Source organism: Trachurus trachurus (genome assembly GCF_905171665.1).
Source record: "Trachurus trachurus genome assembly, chromosome: 17".
Taxonomy (NCBI): Eukaryota; Metazoa; Chordata; class Actinopteri; order Carangiformes; family Carangidae; genus Trachurus; species Trachurus trachurus.
Genome location: NC_139900.1, coordinates 1,777,064 through 1,799,585, shown reverse-complemented (window position 1 = coordinate 1,799,585; position 22,522 = coordinate 1,777,064). Strand labels below are relative to the sequence as shown.

General features: G+C 44.6%; 1 protein-coding gene across 1 annotated transcript; it reads left to right on the top strand.

The window, feature by feature from the left end:
- The first annotated feature begins 13,604 nt into the window (after positions 1-13,604).
- On the top strand, positions 13,605-22,123 carry LOC311000801 (uncharacterized protein). The gene is made up of 5 exons (XM_083991645.1): positions 13,605-13,764; positions 15,743-15,875; positions 18,948-19,369; positions 20,663-21,096; positions 21,604-22,123. The coding sequence occupies exons 1-5, from the start codon at positions 13,741-13,743 to the stop codon at positions 22,094-22,096; spliced, it is 1,506 nt and encodes a 501-aa protein (XP_083847771.1). The 5' UTR covers positions 13,605-13,740; the 3' UTR covers positions 22,097-22,123.
- Positions 22,124-22,522: the final 399 nt, after the last annotated feature.

Below are 22,522 nucleotides of genomic sequence, written 5' to 3'. Positions count from 1 at the left end.
AGTGTGAGGTCCGTTGGTCCCGGACGGACGGGGAGACTTGTCTCTCGCTGACCTGTAGCACCACAGGACCACGGAGGGCAGCCTCGGCCTCAGCCTCGGCCGTCCGGACGTCCGCCGCGGCGAAGCCTCCCGCTCCGTCACGAGCGGCTGTGGCCCGACACTGTGTTTCTGGAGAGCAGCTGACCGACCAAGCCTCGGTTCTACCGGTAACTTTCAAAACAACGCACTGACCGGGTGGGTGGGTTGCGTGTTGCTAGGCTGCGTTGAGTGGTGCATTCACTGTCTGAACTGCAGTAGGGATTTTGAGTTCTCGCAAAACGTGTTTCCCTCTGTGTCTTTTTTTTTTTTTTTTTTGGGAAGGGAGGGGGGGGGGGCACGAGCCGGGCCACTCGGACATCGGGTCGGGGCCGGATGTGGCCCGCGGGCCGCCAATTGAATAGCCCTGATCTATACCATCCCTGAACTAATGCTGCGTTCATAACAACTCGGAGGTCGGGATTCCCAACTCGGAAATTTCCGACTTCCGACATCATTGCGTTCACGCTGCAGGAACTCGGGAGAAAAAAAACATGGATACCTGAAGGAAGTTTGGCATGTTGTGGCTCATCGCTGAATACGAAAAATAAATGCAGCAGTAAATTATGTTTATTTTGGAGGAGAGGAGACGCCGCAGATGAGTGCACATATAACGTTATAGCCTTGATAACAGTTAAACGTTATTTCCGTCACATACGAGGAACACAATTTCACACCATACAACAATCAAAGCTTAATATAAACGTAATTCATATAGGCTACTGCAATAATACACAAAAATATGCATTAAAACCTCAACAAATAACTTCAAATGTCTAAATTCTAACCGTTTAAGACGAAGGCTGCCATGTTTTCATGTTGTCGTGACGTCAAGTCGGAAAGTCGGAGCTCTGATATGATACCCGAGTTCCCGACCTGTAATTTCCGAGTTCGACGCCGTTCAATTCATTTTTTACAACTCGGAGCTCGTTTTTTTCCGACTTCCGAGTTGTCTTGAACGCAGCATAAGACTGATTCCAGATTTCTTAACAATAGAATTTAATTCTTAAAGGTGAAGAGTTCCAGTCCTTGAACTTGCGTGTTTGTTTGATGAAGTACGCAGGAGGTTTACATTTTACATTTTAAATGATTGATTAACTTTTAATTCCCACCAACATTTAAGAGTTATTTTTAAATGTCAGATTGAGTCAGATTAAATTAGTATTTACTTTACTTTATTTTGAAAACCTCATCTCAACACCGGTCCGAGAGACAAGATACGTCTTGGGGAGATATTGTTATAATGTCTCTAGATAGGTCAAGGAAAAGGGGAGAAATCAAGTTCACCATTTAAGCCTGGGTGTTATGTAGCTTTCAGAATGACTCTCTGTGTAAGAGCCTTTTAAACCTGTCTCCTCCCCTTATGGGACCTGCTACGTGCTCTATGCCAGAGAACTTCAAGGCAGACCTGCTCTCATACGTAACTTTTTCTCTGTCTATTTTTCTATATGGACTCAAAGCCGCGTTTCCACTACATGGTACCGGCTCGACTCGACTCGACTCGGCTCGGCTCTGGTACCAGGTACTATTCTAGAGAGCGTTTCCATTACAGGATAGTACCGGCTTTAGAGTAGCCGGTCGTCATAGCGACCGGCGGCGCTTAACAAAATAAAACGAAACTATAAACAGGATTTTCCCCGTGGTTATGCCACATTTTTACCTTAATTAAAAGGCTCCGGAGTAATTTGATAGTTAACTACATGACTTGTGACTTGTTACGAGTGAGAGCGGAGGCTCTCTGCCTTCACCTGGCCTCTCACGGCTGAAAACCAACCTGGCAACATCCGTTAACTGGCCGCAGCCCCCCGGTGTCCCAGCTCTCCTCTCCAGCTGCTGCACCGCCACACAAACCAGCTCCGTAACTGTAAGCCTTTGTTTTTGACAGTCAAGACTACACATATACACATCGTAACATCCAATGTGTTAGCCTATATAGTTATCCACCGCTCCGTATTGATTTTTCGCCGGCTTCGTTGTCAACAAACCCACATGGCCAGACGGGGAGGGGAGGGGAGGGGGGACAGCGACAGCGGAAAAGCGACCAGACTTGCATAGTTTGTTCATTTTAAAACATTTATTTATTGAAATGTGGTGATATCTGATGACCCGCGGCCACCGGTGACGACTCTCTGACCACTCTCTGACCAATCAGCGGTCCGCAATGTTTACACGTCACATTTTAGTACCGCTTCAGCCGTTTTGGAACCGCGGCCGAGCAGGTACTAAAAAAATAGTATCGGGTACCAGATTCCAGGTACTTTTACGTAGTGGAAACGCAAAAAGGCCGAGCCGAGTCGAGTCGAGTCGAGCCGGTACCATGTAGTGGAAACGCGAATGTGAATTAATGTGAATTGGGACCTATTTTTTGTATAAAACTGTGTTTTATCTATCTGTATACTGGTATATTGTTTGCAAAGCATATGTACATTGATGCTCTGGCTGACATGTTGATTAATATGCAATTATGTCCTAATCAAATAAATAAATACAATAAAATAAACTGCTGTGGTTGGTCTCCATAGAGCCTAATGTGCACAAGGAGCAAGAGTGAGTTGGTTAGTTCATGATAAACGGGAGGTTGGGGGTGGGGTCCAAGTATAATTGGACATATTTTAACTTTTTTTTTTTTTTTAAGTAACGCAAAAGTTACTTTTCCTGGTGATTTGTTACTTTTATAATGCAGTAAATCAGTTACTAACTAGCTAACAGTTACTTTTGGGGGAAGTAACTATAACTACTCACTTCTTAAAAGTAACGTGCCCAACACTGGTGATTAAAAGTTACATTACAGTAACGTTATCTCTTCTTACGTCATGCTGGGCGGACAGGTAACAGGTATCTGCTCACCTGCTCGGTGACGTGGACCACCGAGTCCAGGACGTCCAGTCCCCGGACCTCCTGCAGCACCAGCGAGTCCCTGCAGTTCTCCTTGGTCACGGCCTCCCTGCTGCCGCCGGCCTTGGACACGCACACCACCTTGTGTCTGCAGCCGTGGGGGAAGTCCAGGCTGACGGACAGGCCGAGCTCCGCGTCCTGGTCCTGGTCCTGGTCCCGGCTCAGGAACAGCTGGCTGTCCTCCAGGCCGGAGAAGAACCGGCTGAACACCGCCATGTTGTCTTCCTGCGCCGCGAACTCCCGCCACCGACCCTGGTCCTCCTGGTCCTGGTCCTGGTTCAGTCTCAGGCTTTGGGTCGTGAATCTGCCGACAGGATCGAGCCGCTCGTCTCTAGCCTCCATCTTTAAAACTTACCTCTGTAATAAATAAATGAATAAATAACAACCTCAGCGATAATAACGACCACAAACTGTCGCAATAAAAACGGTTTACACTCGAAACATCCAACGGCTCGGTTCTGCTAACGGTCCAGTTTGAATTTTAACGGTTCAGTTTGATTTTTAACGGTTCAGTTTGAATTTTTAATGGTTCGGTTTGAGTTTTTCTTTCAATGGTCTTTTTATTGATGACAGAATAAGACAATCATTGTACAGGTAAAAAAAAAAAAAAACATTTTAATTTTTTTTTGTACAACATCCACCCATGACACAACACAACACAACCCCCTGTCCAAACATCCGAACATGGACACACACGTGTACAGCCACTGACATACAGTAAACTTGAAAATAGATGTAGCCTAATAGAAAAAAAAAAAAAAAGACTAACGACCATGCTTAGAAAGAAATAGAATAAATAAATGAGAAAACAAATAAAGGGTGAAATACAAATAATTATAAAAAAAAGTACAAATAAATGTGAAAAATAAATAAATACCAAAAATTTAATTAGTTTTAATTTAATTGGGGGGGGGGGGGGGGTTTGAATTTTAACTGTTCAGTTTGAGTTTTTAACGGCCCCTGTTTGTTTAGTAGTGACGTGGAAAGTCTCTCTTGTTTCATACTGTAGACTCACACATGAACAATGTGCAGTTAACAGATACTGGTCTAGTATTCACTTAGATAAATAAATTAGATTGAATAAACTTATAAATTAAGGTGTTGAATTTCAGTCTAACGTTTAGTAAAACATATTTTCCCTCTTTTGTGTTTATATCCTACGGAAGCTTATTGCATTCATTCAATAAAAAAAAATACAGATCCTGTTTTTCTGAGTAATTTTTTCTGTTTTTCTGAGTAATTTTTTTTAAAATCAGTTTTTCTGAGTAATTTTTTCTGTTTTTCTGAGTAATTTTTTTTTAAATCAGTTTTTCTGAGTAATTTTTTCTGTTTTTCTGAGTAATTTTTTTTTAAATCAGTTTTTCTGAGTAATTTTTTCTGTTTTTCTGAGTAATTTTTTTGGATCAGTTTTTCTGAGTAATTTTTTTCCTGTTTTTCTGAGTAATTTTTTTGGATCAGTTTTTCTGAGTAATTTTTTTCCTGTTTTTCTGAGTAATTTTTTTTGGATCAGTTTTTCTGAGTAATTATTTCTGTTTTTCTGAGTAATTTTTTTTCCCTGTTTTTCTGAGTAATTTTTTTCCCCCTGTTTTTCTGAGTAATTTTTTCCCCTTGTTTTTCTGAGTAATTTTTTCCCCTTGTTTTTCTGAGTAATTTTTTTCCCTGTTTTTTTGAGTAATTTTTTCTCTACTTCGAAATCTCGCGATAACTACGGAAGCCTGCATTTTTTTATTATCGTTTTCTCGTGATAACGACTTATTATTTCGTTATCTCGAGATAACAAAGTCTGTTTTCTCGTGATAACGAATTAATTTATTTCGTTATCTCGAGATGACAAAGACCGTTTTCTCGTGATAATGAAATAATCATAGAATGTGTGGTTGACATGGTTGCCTAGCAACATGTTTCCCCGGTGCAATCGCTTCTGCTTACGGGGAAGTAGCAGCTGGTTAGCCGCTGTATGTTCGTAGCAGGGGGCTAATACGTATTAACTGACTCGCCGCTCTGTGTGTGTGTCGCGGTGATAATTTAACCGTGAAAAGTAGGCTACAACACACACAACATAACGTTACAGCCGCAGTGTTGTGAGTGAATCATGTCGGGACAACCAGGCTTCATGAACCCGCTTCACAGACCCCGGTGCTTGGCCGCCGCCGCCGCCGCTGCTCTAGTGGCGGCCAGCTGCTACTTCCCCGTAAGCAGAAGCGATTGCACCGGGGAAACATGTTGCTAGGCAACCATGTCAACCACACATTCTATGATTATTTCATTATCACGAGAAAACGGTCTTTGTCATCTCGAGATAACGAAATAAATTAATTCGTTATCACGAGAAAACAGACTTTGTTATCTCGAGATAACGAAATAATAAGTCGTTATCACGAGAAAACGATAATAAAAAAATGCAGGCTTCCGTAGTTATCGCGAGATTTCGAAGTAGAGAAAAAATTACTCAAAAAAACAGGGAAAAAAATTACTCAGAAAAACAAGGGGAAAAAATTACTCAGAAAAACAAGGGGAAAAAATTACTCAGAAAAACAGGGGGAAAAAAATTACTCAGAAAAACAGAAATAATTACTCAGAAAAACTGATCCAAAAAAATTACTCAGAAAAACAGGAAAAAAATTACTCAGAAAAACTGATCCAAAAAAATTACTCAGAAAAACAGAAAAAATTACTCAGAAAAACTGATTTTAAAAAAAATTACTCAGAAAAACAGAAAAAATTACTCAGAAAAACTGATTTAAAAAAAAATTACTCAGAAAAACAGAAAATATTACTCAGAAAAACAGGATCTGTATTTTTTTTTTATTGAATGAATGCAATAAGCTTCCGTAATATCCATCATTTAATACAAACAAAACAAAACAAGAATATTAGTTTGTTGTATAGATTTTGTTTTAAAGGGACAACGAGGAGTTTTGGAAAAGCGAAGCGTTTTCACACTACATTTATGAGCCTCCGCGCGCACCGTACATTTCTTTGACCCGGCGCAAGACGGACTCATGTTTTCATTCATCAAAAATTAAGGTCAGAGGTTCAAAGAGGTTCACATACCATCGTAGTTCCGACCATAAACGGCGATTCTGCGGCGTTATTCTCATAACTCGCCATGAAGGAAACGCTGGTCGGCTCGACCAGCATTTCCGCCACCACTAATAATAACAAAATAACGATAGAGACAGATCGATATATTTAGCGAAAATGGAGCCATTAACAAGTGTGAGTAGCGGAGATTCATCCACATTAACGTGAGACCTTTTTATAACCGAATAGAAACTCCTCGTTGTCCCTTTAACTCAATATGAGTTACTATGAGTTGTTTTTTCCTGTGTGTGTCTCCATTTTCCCACAGTGTCTCACACTTCATCTACGTCATTCAGATATAAAATCAGTCCTACGATGTTTCATGGGCACAGTCTTAGAAACGAGTCACACAGTTCATTTATTTTATTTTGTTTTATTTATTTATTTATCGATGTTTCGCAAAACTCGGTGGAGTCTCGACAGTTTGAATCAAGAGCCTTTTCGGCCTTTTCTAAACCACACCAACAAAGAAGAAGAAGACGCTCGGTGATTGGTCCAGGGGCTGTGAAGATGAAGACACGCTGTGATTGGTCAGCAGACTGTGTAAAGAGACGCGCTGTGATTGGCCAAAAGTCCTGTATGTAGCCATCATGGCGGCGGCCAGTCGGTCCTGTTTGACGATGGAGCCCGAGCATGGAGCAGCTGCAGCTCAGAGGAGGACCAGGACCAGGACCAGGACCAGGACCAGGACCGGGGAGAGGTGTCGGAGAGGTGTCGGACTCGGCCGGGCTGTGGCTGCAGGCCGACGGGCTGTGAGTCCAGGCAGGAGCCGCTGGGTCTCTCCTCCTCCGGAGCGTTAGCACCGAGCTAACAGGCTAACAGGCTAACAGTGGGAGCTCCTGTTTCCCGCGCTGCAGCCTCAGGTGAGTCCCACTTTTTAAGGTTTTTATTCCACTTCAGCAGCACTTCCAGACACCAAACCTTCCAGTTTGTTCCCTTTCTATATTCTGAAGGTTTTTACAGAGAGGATTGTTGATATATCATTCACAGCCTCATTTATACAACATTTTATTACTGAAAACATGGAGACATTAGACGTTCAGACTTTTTTAGGGCAGTATTTTCTCATTTACTGAGTGATAAAAAAAGACATCCTCCTCTTTAATCTAAATAGATTGCGTCGTTAATGTGTGTTCCTGTTTAATGTGGGTGGGTGGGTGATGTAATGTGTGTATTCATGTATCTTGAGGTTGTGTGTTGCGTACGGGGGTGAAAACAAGTTTCCTTGTAAAGGACCGATAAAGCTGAATCTGAATCTAAAAACTAAGTAACTTAAAGCAGAAGTAAGTGATATATTTGTGTTAATATAAGTCTTAAATAGTTGTATCTTCCGACAGCAATCACTTACATAGAGTGTTTGGTCTGAAACACGGGTCTGTCAGTCACTCTGCTCTGCTCTGAGCCGAGGAGAAAACATTTATCGTATCCTACAGTTTTTATCCAATGAGGAGAGAGAACGGCATAAAGGGCTGTGTGTGCAGCCAAGGAACGCCGTGAATGCGGTGACGTAGGGACGAGGACTGTTATGGTGCGTTCAAGGAAACTTCAAGTTCACCGGTCGGAAGTTACGAGTGGCCGTTATAGTGACTTTCACAGGTAAAACAGGTCGGAAAAACACGAGTGGGTTGCCTGGAACACTACAAAGTCGTAAGTTGTGACTTGAAGCTGTAATTTACTATTTCAAAAGCCTGCCTGGAACGCAGCATTAGCGAAAACGACCGGACCAGTCACTTCTGCTTTAAAACAAAGTAGCTTTATCCATTGTTCAGATTTCTGTTCTGGAAATATATGCAAAATAGTGCATATTTAATTAGACAATGCTTCATTTACATATTTAAACATGATGTCACAGGGTGGGCGGGGCTAGTGTCTGCTGGGACATGATGTAAACAAAAGGCCGAATTGTAGCGCCCCCCTCAGGCAGTGAGTTCTCAGAGCGGGGGCGCTGTGACAAAGACCGACCGAAGCGTTGATCTGATCCCACAGCAGCCCAGCTCAACCTGACTGGACCAGTAGAGACCAGTAGGGACCAGAAGGGACCAGAAGGGACCAGTAGAGACCAGTGGGGACCAGTGGGGACCAGTAGGGACCAGAAGGGACCAGTAGAGACCGGTAGAGACCGGTAGAGACCGGTAGGGACCGGTAGGGACCAGAAGGGACCAGAAGGGACCAGTAGGGACCAGTAGGGACCAGAAGGGACCAGTAGAGACCAGTAGGGACCAGTAGCTTTATCCATTGTTCAGATTTCTGTTCTGGAAATATATGCAAATTAGTGCATATTTAATTAGATAGGCTATTGCCTCATTTACATATTTAAACATAAAATTTGACAAAACCTGTAATACAAAAAATATTTGTCTTAATGTGAGTGATAAACTTGTGAAGTTTCAGCCCAAAGAGCCGCTGAAGGATTGATCAGTTGATGTTTCTGACCAACAGGTTGGAGGGAGACGAGTTGAACTTCCTGTCACGTGACCAAACCAGGACCTGGTCTACCTGTGGCCCCGCCCCCAGACCCCGGACCGACAGGTGAGAGCCGCTGAACGCCTCCAGGTGTGTATGGCAACAAGCCATTTTAACATCTAAAAGCCAGACTGGATGTGTGTTGTAGATCTCTGTAATTCAGTTTTGCCTCTTGTCAAAAAGAACATTTCAGATCCACAACTACGTTCTTCCTTCACTGTAACCATTCATGTGTATGGGGTTTGTCATTACAGATACACTATATTACCAAAAGTATTCGCTCACCTGCCTTTACTCATTCTATGAACTGAAGTGCCATCCCATTCCTAACTCATAGAATTCAATATGATGTCGGTCCACCTTTTGCAGCTATTACAGCTTCAACTCTTCTGGGAAGACTGTCCACAAGGTTGAGGAGAGTGTTTATAGGAATTTTTGACCATTCTTCCAAAAGCGCATTGGTGAGGTCACACACTGATGTTGGTCGAGAAGGCCTGGCTCTCAGTCTCCGCTCTAATTCATCCCAAAGGTGTTCTATCGGGTTCAGGTCAGGACTCTGTGCAGGCCAGTCAAGTTCATCCACACCAGACTCTGTCATCCACGTCTTTATGGACCTTGCTTTGTGCACTGGTGCACAGTCATGTTGGAAGAGGAAGGGGCCCGCTCCAAACTGTTCCCACAAGGTTGGGAGCATGGAATCGTCCAAAATGTTTTGGTAACCTGAAGCATTCAAAGTTCCTTTCACTGGAACTAAGGGAATTTATAAACCTGGGGCCAGGCCAAGTGATTAGGACACCTGATTCTGATCATTTGAATGGGTGAGCGAATACTTTTGGTAATATAGTGTATCTACAGTTCAGTTGCAGATATCCACTATGTGAATTACAGATATCTGTAACTGAATTACGACTAGTACTAATTCCAGTTTGAGATATCTACAATTTGATTCTGACTAGTCATAATTCCAGTTCAAGATATCTTTAATTCACCTCAATTAAAGATATCTACATGTCCCTGTTCAGATATCTGTAATTAAGTTTTGACTAGGAGAAATGAAGTTGTAGATATCTGTAACTGGAATTAGTACTAGTGGTAATTCAGTTACAGATATCTGTAATTCACATAGTGGATATCTGCAACTGAATTGTAGATATCTGTAATGACAAACCCCATATACATGAATGTTACAGTGAAGGAAGAACGTAGTTGTAGATCTGAAATGTTCTTTTTGACAAGAGGCAAAACTGAATTACAGATATCTGGAATAAAAAATCCGTCAGTCAGAAAGACGTTGTTGATATCTACAATGTTAATTCTGGAGAGTCAAACTTATCTTTTAGATGTTAACTGGCTTGTTGCTGTAGGTGTGCTCTCCTGCTGTGATGACATGAAAGGCCGACTGAAGCCCCGCCCCCAGCAGTCTGTTCACAGAGGGGCGGGGCCGTGACGTAACTGGACCGAAGCGTATTCTGAGTCAGGACCGGTCCACCTGTCGCCAGGTGAGGCTGCACCTGCTGCTCACTAACTAACACTGCTCTCTGATTGGCTCCTACAGAACGGCCCCCGGTGACCTGCAGGAGACCAGACCAGAGGGAGCGCCACGGTAACGGTGAGTGATGTCACAGAGTGGGCGGGGCTAGTGTCTGCTGGGACATGATGTAAACAAAAGGCCGAATTGTAGCGCCCCCCTCAGGCAGTGAGTTCTCAGAGCGGGGGCGCTGTGACAAAGACCGACCGAAGCGTTGATCTGATCCCACAGCAGCACAGCTCACCTGACTGGACCAGTAGAGACCAGTAGGGACCAGTGGGGACCAGTAGAGACCAATGGGGACCAGTAGAGACCAGTAGAGACCAGTAGGGACCAGTAGGGACCAGTAGGGACCAGTGGGGACCAGTGGGGACCAGTAGGGACCAGTAGAGACCAATGGGGACCAGTAGGGACCAATGGGGACCAGTAGGGACCAGTAGAGACCAGTGGGGACCAGTAGAGACCAATGGGGACCAGTAGAGACCAGTAGGGACTAGTAGAGTCCAGTAGGGACCAGTAGAGACTAGTAGGGACCAGTAGAGTCCAGTAGGGACCAGTTAGAGACCAGTAGAGACCAGTAGGGACCAGTAGGGACCAGTAGGGACCAATGGGGACCAATGGGGACCAGTAGAGACCAATAGGGACCAGTAGAGACCAATGGGGACCAGTAGAGACCAATGGGGACCAGTAGAACCAGTCCAGCTCAGGGTCAGGGTGTTGGTGATGTTTAGTCTGATTCTGTTTCATGTCGTTGACCCTGAACTCACCTGTTCTGTCCTCAGGTGAGACGCTGGAGGACGTCCCCGTCCCCTGAACTGGTCTGTCTGAGACCACCAAGACCACCGGGACCACCAGGACCACCAGCACCGAGGCTGGAGGACAAATATCTCACACAGTTTTAATGTGACAGGAAGTGCTACGGCTGAATGTCAAAATAAAAGTCACAGAAACGTATTCAGATGTTTCCAGATGTGTTGTTGGGGGGGGGTTAAAGGACAGTTGCAGGTGAATCCACCTGGGGCCTGTTGTTCGAAACCTAGATAAGGGATTAAGCCGGGATATGTTGGTTATCCTGGCCTAATTTAGCCTCAAGTCGGTTGTTGGAAAGCTGGATACCTTTATCCTGGTCAAGTTACTATGGTGATTTATTCTCTGCAGCTAGCCTGCTCCAGACCATAATAACAGCCAGGCTAAGTTGATTCTGTTGTCTTTATCTGTGAAGCCAGCAGTCACTCTGATCAGAAATCAATGTGTTTCATACACGTTCTTATGTACATATTGGCCTGAATTATAAACAAATAAAATGCATTAACAATAATCAAAAAACATCTTGGCCTAAATATTGGTTGAGGTAAGAAAATAAGAATAAAATTGAGTGAGTGTGAGCAGCCACCTTCCAAATAATTTATAGACCTCGTCATTGTTATCGGCAATTTATTGAAGCACCAGACTGCATAATGTTTTAATATTTAATACATTTTCACCTTTTGCACATTTGGCCATGTGCTGTAAACTTTACTTCAGATTTGTGTAATGAATCAACTTCCACTGCTCATCATTAAGGCAAAGTGCACAACTGTTAATTTGTGAAAGGAACTTGAGTTGTGATTATAGTTGTGGATTATTAAAATTAGTCCGCAGTTGTCCACTGTGCTCTCTCTGAGCTTTACGACAGCGACGGTGCTTTTTAAAAAAAAATTTTTTAAGAGAGGTGTGTCACGTCAGCATTAAGATCCGCTGTTGATTGGAGGAAAGTGGCCACACCTGTCCTCTCATCGGTGAATCTGTGATCAATCTCTGTGGTCTACTGACGAGAGAATAAGTTACACCTGGCTTGACAAAGCTGCTGCTCCTCAGCCTGGCTCGGTGTTCCAACAACCAACTAAACCAGGATGGATTTATGAGACTTTGTCCAACCTGGCTTTTCCACTTATCCTGGATATCTTTATTCTACTTTCGAACAACAGGCCCCAGGGCTCTAGTTTCTAGTGTTTACAGAATGAACCTGATGTCCCTGTCCCTGAGCTTCACCTGTAGACAGCTGAGGGACAGACTGACAAACCCCTCATGTCTGTTTGAAGACATCTGACATCTGTGAAGCGAAGCTCACAGCTAGCTAACCTAATGTGGTTACACACACACACACACAGCTAGCTTCATAGCTTCATGTGATTACAGCTCCTCCATATCAGAGCTCAGTGAAAGATGATCATGTGTCTGTCTGATCAGCTCTGTCTTGACCTGAAGATCGTGGGTTTGATTCCCATGTTGACAGAGATGGTATGCAGCCCGGCAGTAGCCCCCCCCCCCCCGTGGTCCTATCAACATTTCCCAGAGGAAATTTCTAGTTAGAAACTAGAGCCCAGGTTGGATTTAGCTGGAACTGCCCTTTAACCATGTAGATGACGTCACTGGTGCCACAGGTGTGTCCATGTCAGTGGTCATGTGACTAATAAAGGTTCATGTTCAATCACTGTCTGTCCTCAGTCTGAATGAGATGCTGTTGCAGCCGAGGAGAAGTCTCCAACGTCACAAACTGACATGACGTTTAATCAGACGACTAGTCATTATATACAAATGACATTGATGTGAACTGTTCCCACTGTGTCTTTGTTTATTATGGTCTGGCCAAAACACCAGACACTCTGGAGCTTTATCACTGATCATATTTATCCCCAGTTTCATTTATGCTGGAAAAATGTTTTGTTTGGCTACACTGACTATGATAAAAAAAAAGCTAAATTCTCAGTTTTATATGATTAACTTGTTAATTATTTTATCCAGATTTTATACACAGAAGTCAAAATTTTCTGGTAAGAAGCCAAACTTCTGTGAACTGTCTGCATATGTTGGTCAATATATCTCCTCTCTCTGTGACTGTGAGAATAAAAAAGCTGTTGAAACATATAATGATCTCTGTCAGCTTTACTAAATAGTTGTATAAGTTTGTGTATGTATGATGGTTTGGTTGTATATTAATGTTGTATACACTTAGAGTTGTTTAATCAGACTGTTTACAACATCAATCAATCAACTTTATTTATACAGCAGCACATTTACAACACCACAGCGTCCAAAGAGCTTCATCACATTGACACATGAGATACATGACATATAGTTTAAAATGTCACTGAGGAGAATGAAGATGTGAGGAAACTACAGGAACCTGAGAGGGACACACACACACCTGTCCTCTGGACTCAGGTAACTGGGATGTGGAGCAGCCAATCAGGGAGCAGGAGGGGGGCGGGGCTTTGATCTCTGATCTGATTTATTAGTCAGTATGAAAGAAATAAGAACATGTCCACGTGTCTCCACTGCCTCTAGTCTGAATGAGTGTGGGGTTGTGTAGTTGTGTGTCCTGTGTGTGTGTGTGTGTGTAGATGTGTGAGAGAGAGTGTGTGTTTCCCGTTCTTCCCGCTCTCCTTGTTATAAACTGCAGGAGGAGGGGTGTGTGTGTGTGGTTGTGAGTCCTGTGTGTGTTTGTTTGTGTGTGTGAGTGAGTTCTGTGTGTGTGTGTAGTTGTGTGACCTCTCCCCCGGAAGTCCACCTAGCAGCTGAACTAGTTGCTGCTCTCCTCCTCTCCTCCTCCTCCTCTCGGACTCTTCTGTTCTGTCTCAACTTTAACCGGACCGGGACCGGGACACGGGGACTCGAACCTGGCCCCTTGCTGCAGCGGCGGAGCCTCCGGGAGGATGGACAGCGACACCCCGGCCCCGGTAAGGCTGCTGCTTCCCCCGGTAGAGACGTAGAGAGAGACACCGGAGAGCTGCTAGCTCCTGTTAGCACCGCGGAGCTAACAGCAGCTAGCGGAGGAAACACTCCATTCAAACAGCCGCGGTGACGTCACAGCCCGAGACCCGTGACGTCACCGCTACACTCAGACAGAGAGACAGGTGAGGAGAGACAGACAGACAGACAGGTAGAGAGACAGACAGGTAGAGACAGACAGACAGACAGGTAGAGAGACAGAGAGACAGGTAGAGAGACAGAGAGACAGGTAGAGAGACAGAGAGACAGGTAGAGAGACAGGTAGAGAGACAGAGAGACAGGTAGAGAGACAGAGAGACAGGTAGAGAGACAGGTAGAGAGACAGAGAGACAGGTAGAGAGACAGGTAGAGAGACAGAGAGACAGGTAGAGAGACAGACAGACAGGTAGAGAGACAGGTAGAGAGACAGAGAGACAGGTAGAGAGACAGAGAGACAGGTAGAGAGACAGAGAGACAGGTAGAGAGACAGGTAGAGAGACAGAGAGACAGGTAGAGAGACAGGTAGAGAGACAGAGAGACAGGTAGAGAGACAGAGAGACAGGTAGAGAGACAGGTAGAGAGACAGAGAGACAGGTAGAGAGACAGAGAGACAGGTAGAGAGACAGGTAGAGAGACAGAGAGACAGGTAGAGAGACAGAGAGACAGGTAGAAGAGACAGACAGACAGGTAGAGAGACAGGTAGAGAGACAGAGAGACAGGTAGAGAGACAGAGAGACAGGTAGAGAGACAGGTAGAGAGACAGGTAGAGAGACAGAGAGACAGGTAGAGAGACAGGTAGAGAGACAGAGAGACAGGTAGAGAGACAGGTAGAGAGACAGGTAGAGAGACAGAGAGACAGGTAGAGAGACAGGTAGAGAGACAGAGAGACAGGTAGAGAGACAGGTAGAGAGACAGAGAGACAGGTAGAGAGACAGACAGACAGGTAGAGAGACAGGTAGAGAGCCAGAGAGACAGGTAGAGAGACAGAGAGACAGGTAGAGAGACAGGTAGAGAGACAGAGAGACAGGTAGAGAGACAGAGAGACAGGTAGAGAGACAGAGAGACAGGTAGAGAGACAGGTAGAGAGACAGAGAGACAGGTAGAGAGACAGAGAGACAGGTAGAGAGACAGAGAGACAGGTAGAGAGACAGGTAGAGAGACAGAGAGACAGGTAGAGAGACAGACAGACAGGTAGAGAGACAGGTAGAGAGCCAGAGAGACAGGTAGAGAGACAGACAGACAGGTAGAGAGACAGGTAGAGAGCCAGAGAGACAGGTAGAGAGACAGAGAGACAGGTAGAGAGACAGACAGACAGGTAGAGAGACAGGTAGAGAGCCAGAGAGACAGGTAGAGAGACAGACAGACAGGTAGAGAGACAGGTAGAGAGACAGAGAGACAGGTAGAGAGACAGACAGACAGGTAGAGAGACAGGTAGAGAGACAGAGAGACAGGTAGAGAGACAGGTAGAGAGACAGAGAGACAGGTAGAGAGACAGACAGACAGGTAGAGAGACAGGTAGAGAGCCAGAGAGACAGGTAGAGAGACAGACAGACAGGTAGAGAGACAGGTAGAGAGCCAGAGAGACAGGTAGAGAGACAGAGAGACAGGTAGAGAGACAGGTAGAGAGACAGAGAGACAGGTAGAGAGACAGAGAGACAGGTAGAGAGACAGGTAGAGAGACAGAGAGACAGGTAGAGAGACAGAGAGACAGGTAGAGAGACAGGTAGAGAGACAGAGAGACAGGTAGAGAGACAGAGAGACAGGTAGAGAGACAGGTAGAGAGACAGAGAGACAGGTAGAGAGACAGAGAGACAGGTAGAGAGACAGAGAGACAGGTAGAGAGACAGACAGACAGACAGGTGATCAGCTGATTGGTTGACCGGTTGTTGTGATGTCATGGCTGTTGCCGGGGCAACCTGTGATGTCATGGTGTGGTTGTGCTTCCAGGATGCAGCGGTCCGGATCAAGGAGGAGCCAGATGGAGAGGTGGAGATCCGGTTCTATCCGGTTCTCAGGAAGCTGTCTGTCACACTGACCGACTGCAGGGGCTGGCTGGAGGGGCGGGACTTCCTGTCTCTAGGTACACCACCGCCTTTACATCCCATAATGTCAGACTTCCTTTCTCTAGGTACACCACCACCTTTACATCCCATAATGTCAGACTTCCTGTCTCTAGGTACACCACCACCTTTACATCCCATAATGTCAGACTTCCTGTCTCTAGGTACACCACCACCTTTACATCCCATAATGTCAGACTTCCTGTCTCTAGGTACACCACCACCTTTACATCCCATAATGTCAGACTTCCTGTCTCTAGGTACACCACCGCCTTTACATCCCATAATGTCAGACTTCCTGTCTCTAGGTACACCACCGCCTTTACATCCCATAATGTCAGACTTCCTGTCTCTAGGTACACCACCACCTTTACATCCCATAATGTCAGACTTCCTGTCTCTAGGTACACCACCGCCTTTACATCCCATAATGTCAGACTTCCTGTCTCTAGGTACACCACCACCTTTACATCCCATAATGTCTCCAACTCATCACCGGTTGGTTGTCCTTCTGTTCATCAGATTCCTGTTCTGGATCTATGTTGATGTTGAGCTGAGTGAAGTCTCTACAGCTGGAGACACTGAGAAGTCCTTAAAGGGATAGTATCATTTTTTAAAAGTGGGGTTGTATGATCTCCAAATAGCCCCTACTCCCCTGCAGAGAGTCTTCTACTGCAATTAAAGTACTTAGGGGCTATTTGTAGATCATACAACCACACTTTTAAAAAAAATGCTACTATCCCTTTAAAGGGATAGTTCAACATTTTTGAAAATTGGCCCATCGCCATGATCCCCCTAGTAATAGCAGTAGGTTCGTTACCTTTAATTGTTGGTCCAAGCTGCTTTTAGATCGGGGGAGAAGAATACCGAGCGGCGCAGCTACACTACGGAGGCTAATGGAATTTCTTGGTTTTGCTCATCAAACTCAGCAAATACACAACCAAAAAACTCAAAAACGCTGTGGTGGACAAGTTGTGACCTGCACATTCACCACGCTATGAGATAATAGCGGAAAGTTAAGAGAAGTGAAGCAAATACTCTGAACTACTTTCTTCAGTGAACCACTGGTCGGAGGGACACAGTGTGCGCACCTCAGCCAGTGCCGTAGTATACGGACGTATCTGCAGTAAACAGGCGCTTTTGAAATCACTCCGCCGAGCAGCCGTCTAGAGTGTAAAGTCTGACTTTGCCTCTAAAACAACTCCATCTCGCAACTTTCCGCTATTATCTCATAGCGTGGTGAATGTGCAGGTCACAACTTGTCCACCACAGCGTTTTTGAGTTTTTTGGTTGTGTATTTGCTGAGTTTGATGAGCAAAACCAAGAAATTCCATTAGCCTCCGTAGTGTAGCTGCGCCGCTCGGTATTCTTCTCCCCCGATCTAAAAGCAGCTTGGACCAACAATTAAAGGTAACGAACCTACTGCTATTACTAGGGGGATCATGGTGATGGGCCAATTTTCAAAAATGTTGAACTATCCCTTTAATGCACTGGTCCCAGCATTTTGATATCACACATTTCTGGCGACCCCGCGATCACTATTTCTATTTGCTGCATTTTATTTGAACTCGGTTTATATCCAAGAAAGTGAAAGTATAGAATACAGTTGTTTAAGAGTGTGTGGTGTTTTTAATCATCATTTTAAAATGAATAATTATTATTTAAAGGGACATTGTGTAGGAATTCCTCCCATCTAGCGTTGTGGTTGTATATCACAAGCAACTCAGTCGTATTTTTCATGCTGCATTCACCTGAAATTGGGCAGACGGCAGACGGACGACAGCCGCTGCACGTAACGGTATAAACAAGCCTCTATGTAAACAAGTGGTCCGTCAGCACGAGGCAAAACAATACACGTGACAATATGTTGTCATGGTGATGTGGTATTGTTTTACCGTCTTTCTCTGGACTTCTGTGACTAAAATGAAATCTGGTTTGTTAGCGACGGCCGTCTGCCCGACTGCAGGTGAATGCAGCCTCTAAATAACACATTATCTGCAGAGAAACTCCTTCATTTCACCAATATTTAGTTCTGATAGGCTAGTGCTATTCCCCTCTGAGTCCGGGGTTAGCTGTTATCAACATCCGGGGTCTGTAGGTTGACCTACTGACCTCTGACCTGGATGATGTCATCTCTGAGCGCCGCCCGGCTCATTCTGATAATAATCATTCTGCTTCGGCATTCGGGTCCATTTTTATCTCAACTAGCCGGAGCTTTAGTGAGTCCAGGTTGAGGAGAGGAAGCCTGTGGAAGCTGAACTTCATCCAGCTGCTCATTTTGTTCTGACAAGTCAGAAACACACAGAAACCAACCGTAGCATTAGCGCTAGCAACAAGCCGTGCCGTGCAGCGTTCAGAGATAAGAGACCGGAAATAGGAGGAAAAAACTACAAAATGACGTATCCGCTTTCCTGGTTTTAAAGGTAGAATGACGCAACAGCGCCCCCGGTTTTAAAGGTAGAAATGCGGTAATGCTGTCCCGGCTTAAATGGGTTAAAGGAGTTCATATCGCTGCGCCCAGACAACAGAACAACTAGGACGACCAGCAGAGGTCACTGTGCAGCACAGCACAGATGTACTGAGTTTGGCAGATCAGCCTTTTCTGTCAGAGCCACTAATTACTGGAACTCAGCACCAAACGAGATCAGAGACATTAGGACATTTACTGGTTTTAAATCTAACATAAAATCATCTGCTCAATCATGCACCACCAACTATAAACTCAAACATTAGCTCACTATCTTGCAATCTTTTTAGTGTTGTATCTTAACATTGCATTTTATTCTTGCTGTTGTGTCTTTGTTATTGTTGTTGTTTGAAAGGCTGCTTGTGTGATGGTGTTTTTATATGTGTATGTGCTTCTGTGTTAGATTCATGTTCTCTGTTCCTGCCCAGGGACGACAGATGAAATGTAGCTGGTTGCTAATTCTGGTCTGGCTGAGAGCCGTGCACTGTCCCTGTTAAAAAAATAAACAATTAAATGTTGTTATGATGGGATGTAAAGCCCTTTGAGACAAACTGTTGGTAAAAATGGACTATACAGATAAAACTGCCTCTGACCTGTGACCTGTGACCTGTGACCCCTCCCCCAGGTGACCACCCCCAGCTGTGTGACCAGACCCCGGCTCGGCCCCGCTGCACCAACACGGGCAGGAAGATGGTGTACTGCTGCGAGTGCAAGCGCGGCTTCTACAAGCGGTCCCACCTGGAGGCTCACCTGAAGACCCACCAGAACCAGGACCTGAAGCCCAACGAGTGCTGGACCTGTGGGAAGACCTACCCCACCCTGATGAGCCTGGTGCTGCACCAGCAGATCCACGAGCGGCAGCGGCCCTACGGCTGCTCCTACTGCCACAAGACCTTCGCCCTGAAGCGAGACTGGAAGACCCACCACCGGACCCACTCCGGCACCAAGCCCTGCAAGTGCTGGTTCTGTGGAGACGGCTTCGACCGGCAGGACCAGCTCACGCAGCATCTGGAGGAGCACCAGGGGGAGAAGTGCTACCACTGCAAGGTCTGTTTTTATTTTAATTCAGGGGTTCTCCACTAGTCTCACTCTGGGCTCCACATTTTCCCATGGTCATTAAGTCACGACCCACTTTTATAGAATTCAAATCAAGAATTTTTTTTTAAAGCCTTTAAAAACTCATTTAGCTCTTTATTGAGCAAAGTGCATTTCAGAGCACATGAATGAAACTGAGGAGTTACCATGACAACTGCATGTACGGAAGTGAATAAAAAAATATCAAACTGCACAAAATGGAGACCAACAAAACGATATATTTGACTTCTAATGCATCTCTGCATTCAGAGCATGTTCACTAAAGTGAATAAATATCAAGTTGCACAAAATAAAGACCCACAAAACAAAACCAGATTCACTGCATCAGGCCACATTAATAAGAAACTGATATCTTTGTATTCAGAGCAAATGGAGCAAATAATAAGAAAGTGAGGAGGAGCATTACAACTGCATGTGTTCACGTGTCTCGTGCCTTTCAATATAAGTTATTTTTCAAAATAAAAGACATGTCCAACATCAGATGTGCATTAAATATTATTTACTTTTTTGACCAGCTGTCCACGACCCATCCAGAACGGGTCCCGACCCACCAGTTGAGAACCACTGTTTTAATTGGATCCCCATTAGCAGCTCCACAGCAGCCACTGATCTTCCTGGGGTCCACCCATAAAATCACATAAAATGAGGAAAAAAAAGTTAAAATAAAAATACAAATAGTAATAATAGAAAGAAGCTTACACTAATGATAATAACAACCATTGCAGCAATAATCTAAACAATCTAAATCATCAACATCTGTGAGTATGTGGGCCTATGTGTATGTATTTATATCTGTACTAGGGGTGGGAGAAAAAATCGATTCACATAAATGTTGCGATATCTTTTTTGACGATTTTTAAATCGATTTTTTTTTGGAAAAAAAACATTTTTATTTATTTATTTTTTTTAATTCTATTTTGTGCAATGTGCATTTGTTCGCCTTTTTTACATCCAGAGAGTCCAGGTTTTGAAAAGGGTTTAAATTCACTTTATAATGGAGTATGTTAATTTATAGGCTCCTACAGTATTTGTGTGCAGATAAATGTTAAAAATGCTAAAGACTAAAAATCTAGAGAATCGGCAATATCGTAGAATCACAATTTAAATCGAATCACCATCCTTTGCACAACTATTTACTCAAATATCACAAATTATTTGAATTTTTTTTTTTTTTTTGAAAAAGTCTGGAATTTGGACATTTCAAATATGTAGGAAGGAACCCTGTGACACTTTTTCTTTTTCCAGGTCTGCAACAAGATGTTCGTGTCCTACCAGGGCTTCAACTTCCACCGCAAGTCTCACAAGAACCAGAAGCTGCTGCCGTGCACCAAGTGCCCCAAGACCTTCAGCAACCCCCAGAGTCTGAAGCTGCACCAGGTCACGCACTCCAACAGGAAGCCGCACAAGTGCCCCACCTGCGGCAAGGGCTTCAAGCTGCAGAGCGGCCTGCACTGCCACCAGCGCACGCACGAGGACGTCAAGGACTACCACTGCACCGAGTGCGGCAAGTGTTTCTCCAGCCTGCAGGGCCTGAAGCTGCACAACCGCACGCACACCGGCCTCAAGCCCTACCGCTGCACCGAGTGTGGCAAGAGGTTCACGCAGTCGCCCCACCTCAAGTCCCACATGGTCACACACACCGGGGAGCGGCCCTTCCTCTGCACCACCTGCGGCAAGAGGTTGGTCACTTTACTTTAGTAGTTTATTTAACAGGGACGCTGCAAAAACTCAACATCTTTCCAAGAATATTTGTCTCATTTCTAGTCTAAACGAATCTCTTTCCACTTAAATAAGACTCATCACCTAAAAATTCACTTGTTTTTAGATCATTTTCACTTGTTTCAAACACATTTTCACTTGAAATAAGTAGAAAAATCTGCCAGTGAAAGTAAGTTTTTTGTGTTTGTAATAAGGAAGAAAAACTTGCTCCACTATCAGATTTTTCTACTTATTTCAAGTGAAAATCTGCTTGAAAGAAGTAAAAAGTGTCTAAAAACAAGCTGCTTTTTATGTGATGAGTCTTATTTTAGATAGAATGAGATTTGTTTTGACTAGAAATAAGACAAATATTCTTGGTAAGATGTAGAGTTTTTGCAGTGGACATGTTAATTGAATCAGACTTCATCACACACAGTTTCAGTTCCACAATACAAGAAGCACCTGTGTATTTCTCCTCCTCCTCTCAGGTTCACCCAGTCGTCCCACCTGAGGTCTCACATCACGCTGTTCCACGTGGGCGAGAAGCCGTTCAGCTGCGCCGACTGCGGGAAGAGCTTCACCATCGCCCACTACCTGAAGATGCACCGGCTCAGCCACACCAAGGAGAAGCTGTACCAGTGCTCGTACTGCGAGAAGTCCTTCTCCTACCACAACTCCTGGAGGGCCCACGAGAGGATCCACACCGGCGAGCGGCCCTTCGGCTGCCGGGACTGCGGCCAGAGCTTCATCACGTCGGGCTCTCTGCTCAGCCACCAGCGCTCCAAACACACGGGCGAGAAGAGCCACTACTGCATCACCTGCGGGGAGTTCTTCTTCACCAGCTCGCTGCTGCGCGTGCACCAGCTGGACCACACCGGGGAGCGGCCGCACGCCTGCAGCTGCGGCAAGACCTTCAAGACCAAAGGAGTGCTGCGCTACCACCTCAAGAGGTTCACGCAGCACCAGCCGGCCCAGCCGTAGAGATACTATATACACGTAGATGCTGCATTCAGGCTTGTACAGGAACGTCGTCGCAGCCGCCATCTTGGGGGGGGGTTCCTATGGTAAAAACTAGGGGTGGGAGGAAAAAATCGATTCACATAAATATTAGTGCTGGGACGATCTGCTTTTCTCCCGATTCGATTATTCTACGATTTTTTTGGATGGCGATTCGATTTAAATTGTGATTCTACGATATTGCCGATTCTCTCGATTTTTAGTCTTTAACATTTTTAACATTTATCTGCACACAAATACTGTAGGAGCCTATAAACTAACATACTCCATTATAAAGTGAACTTAAACCCTTTTCAAAACCTGGACTCTCTGTAGCTATGTAAAAAAGGCGAACAAATGCACATTGCACAATATTTAAAAATAAATAAATAAATAAATCGATTTTTGAAA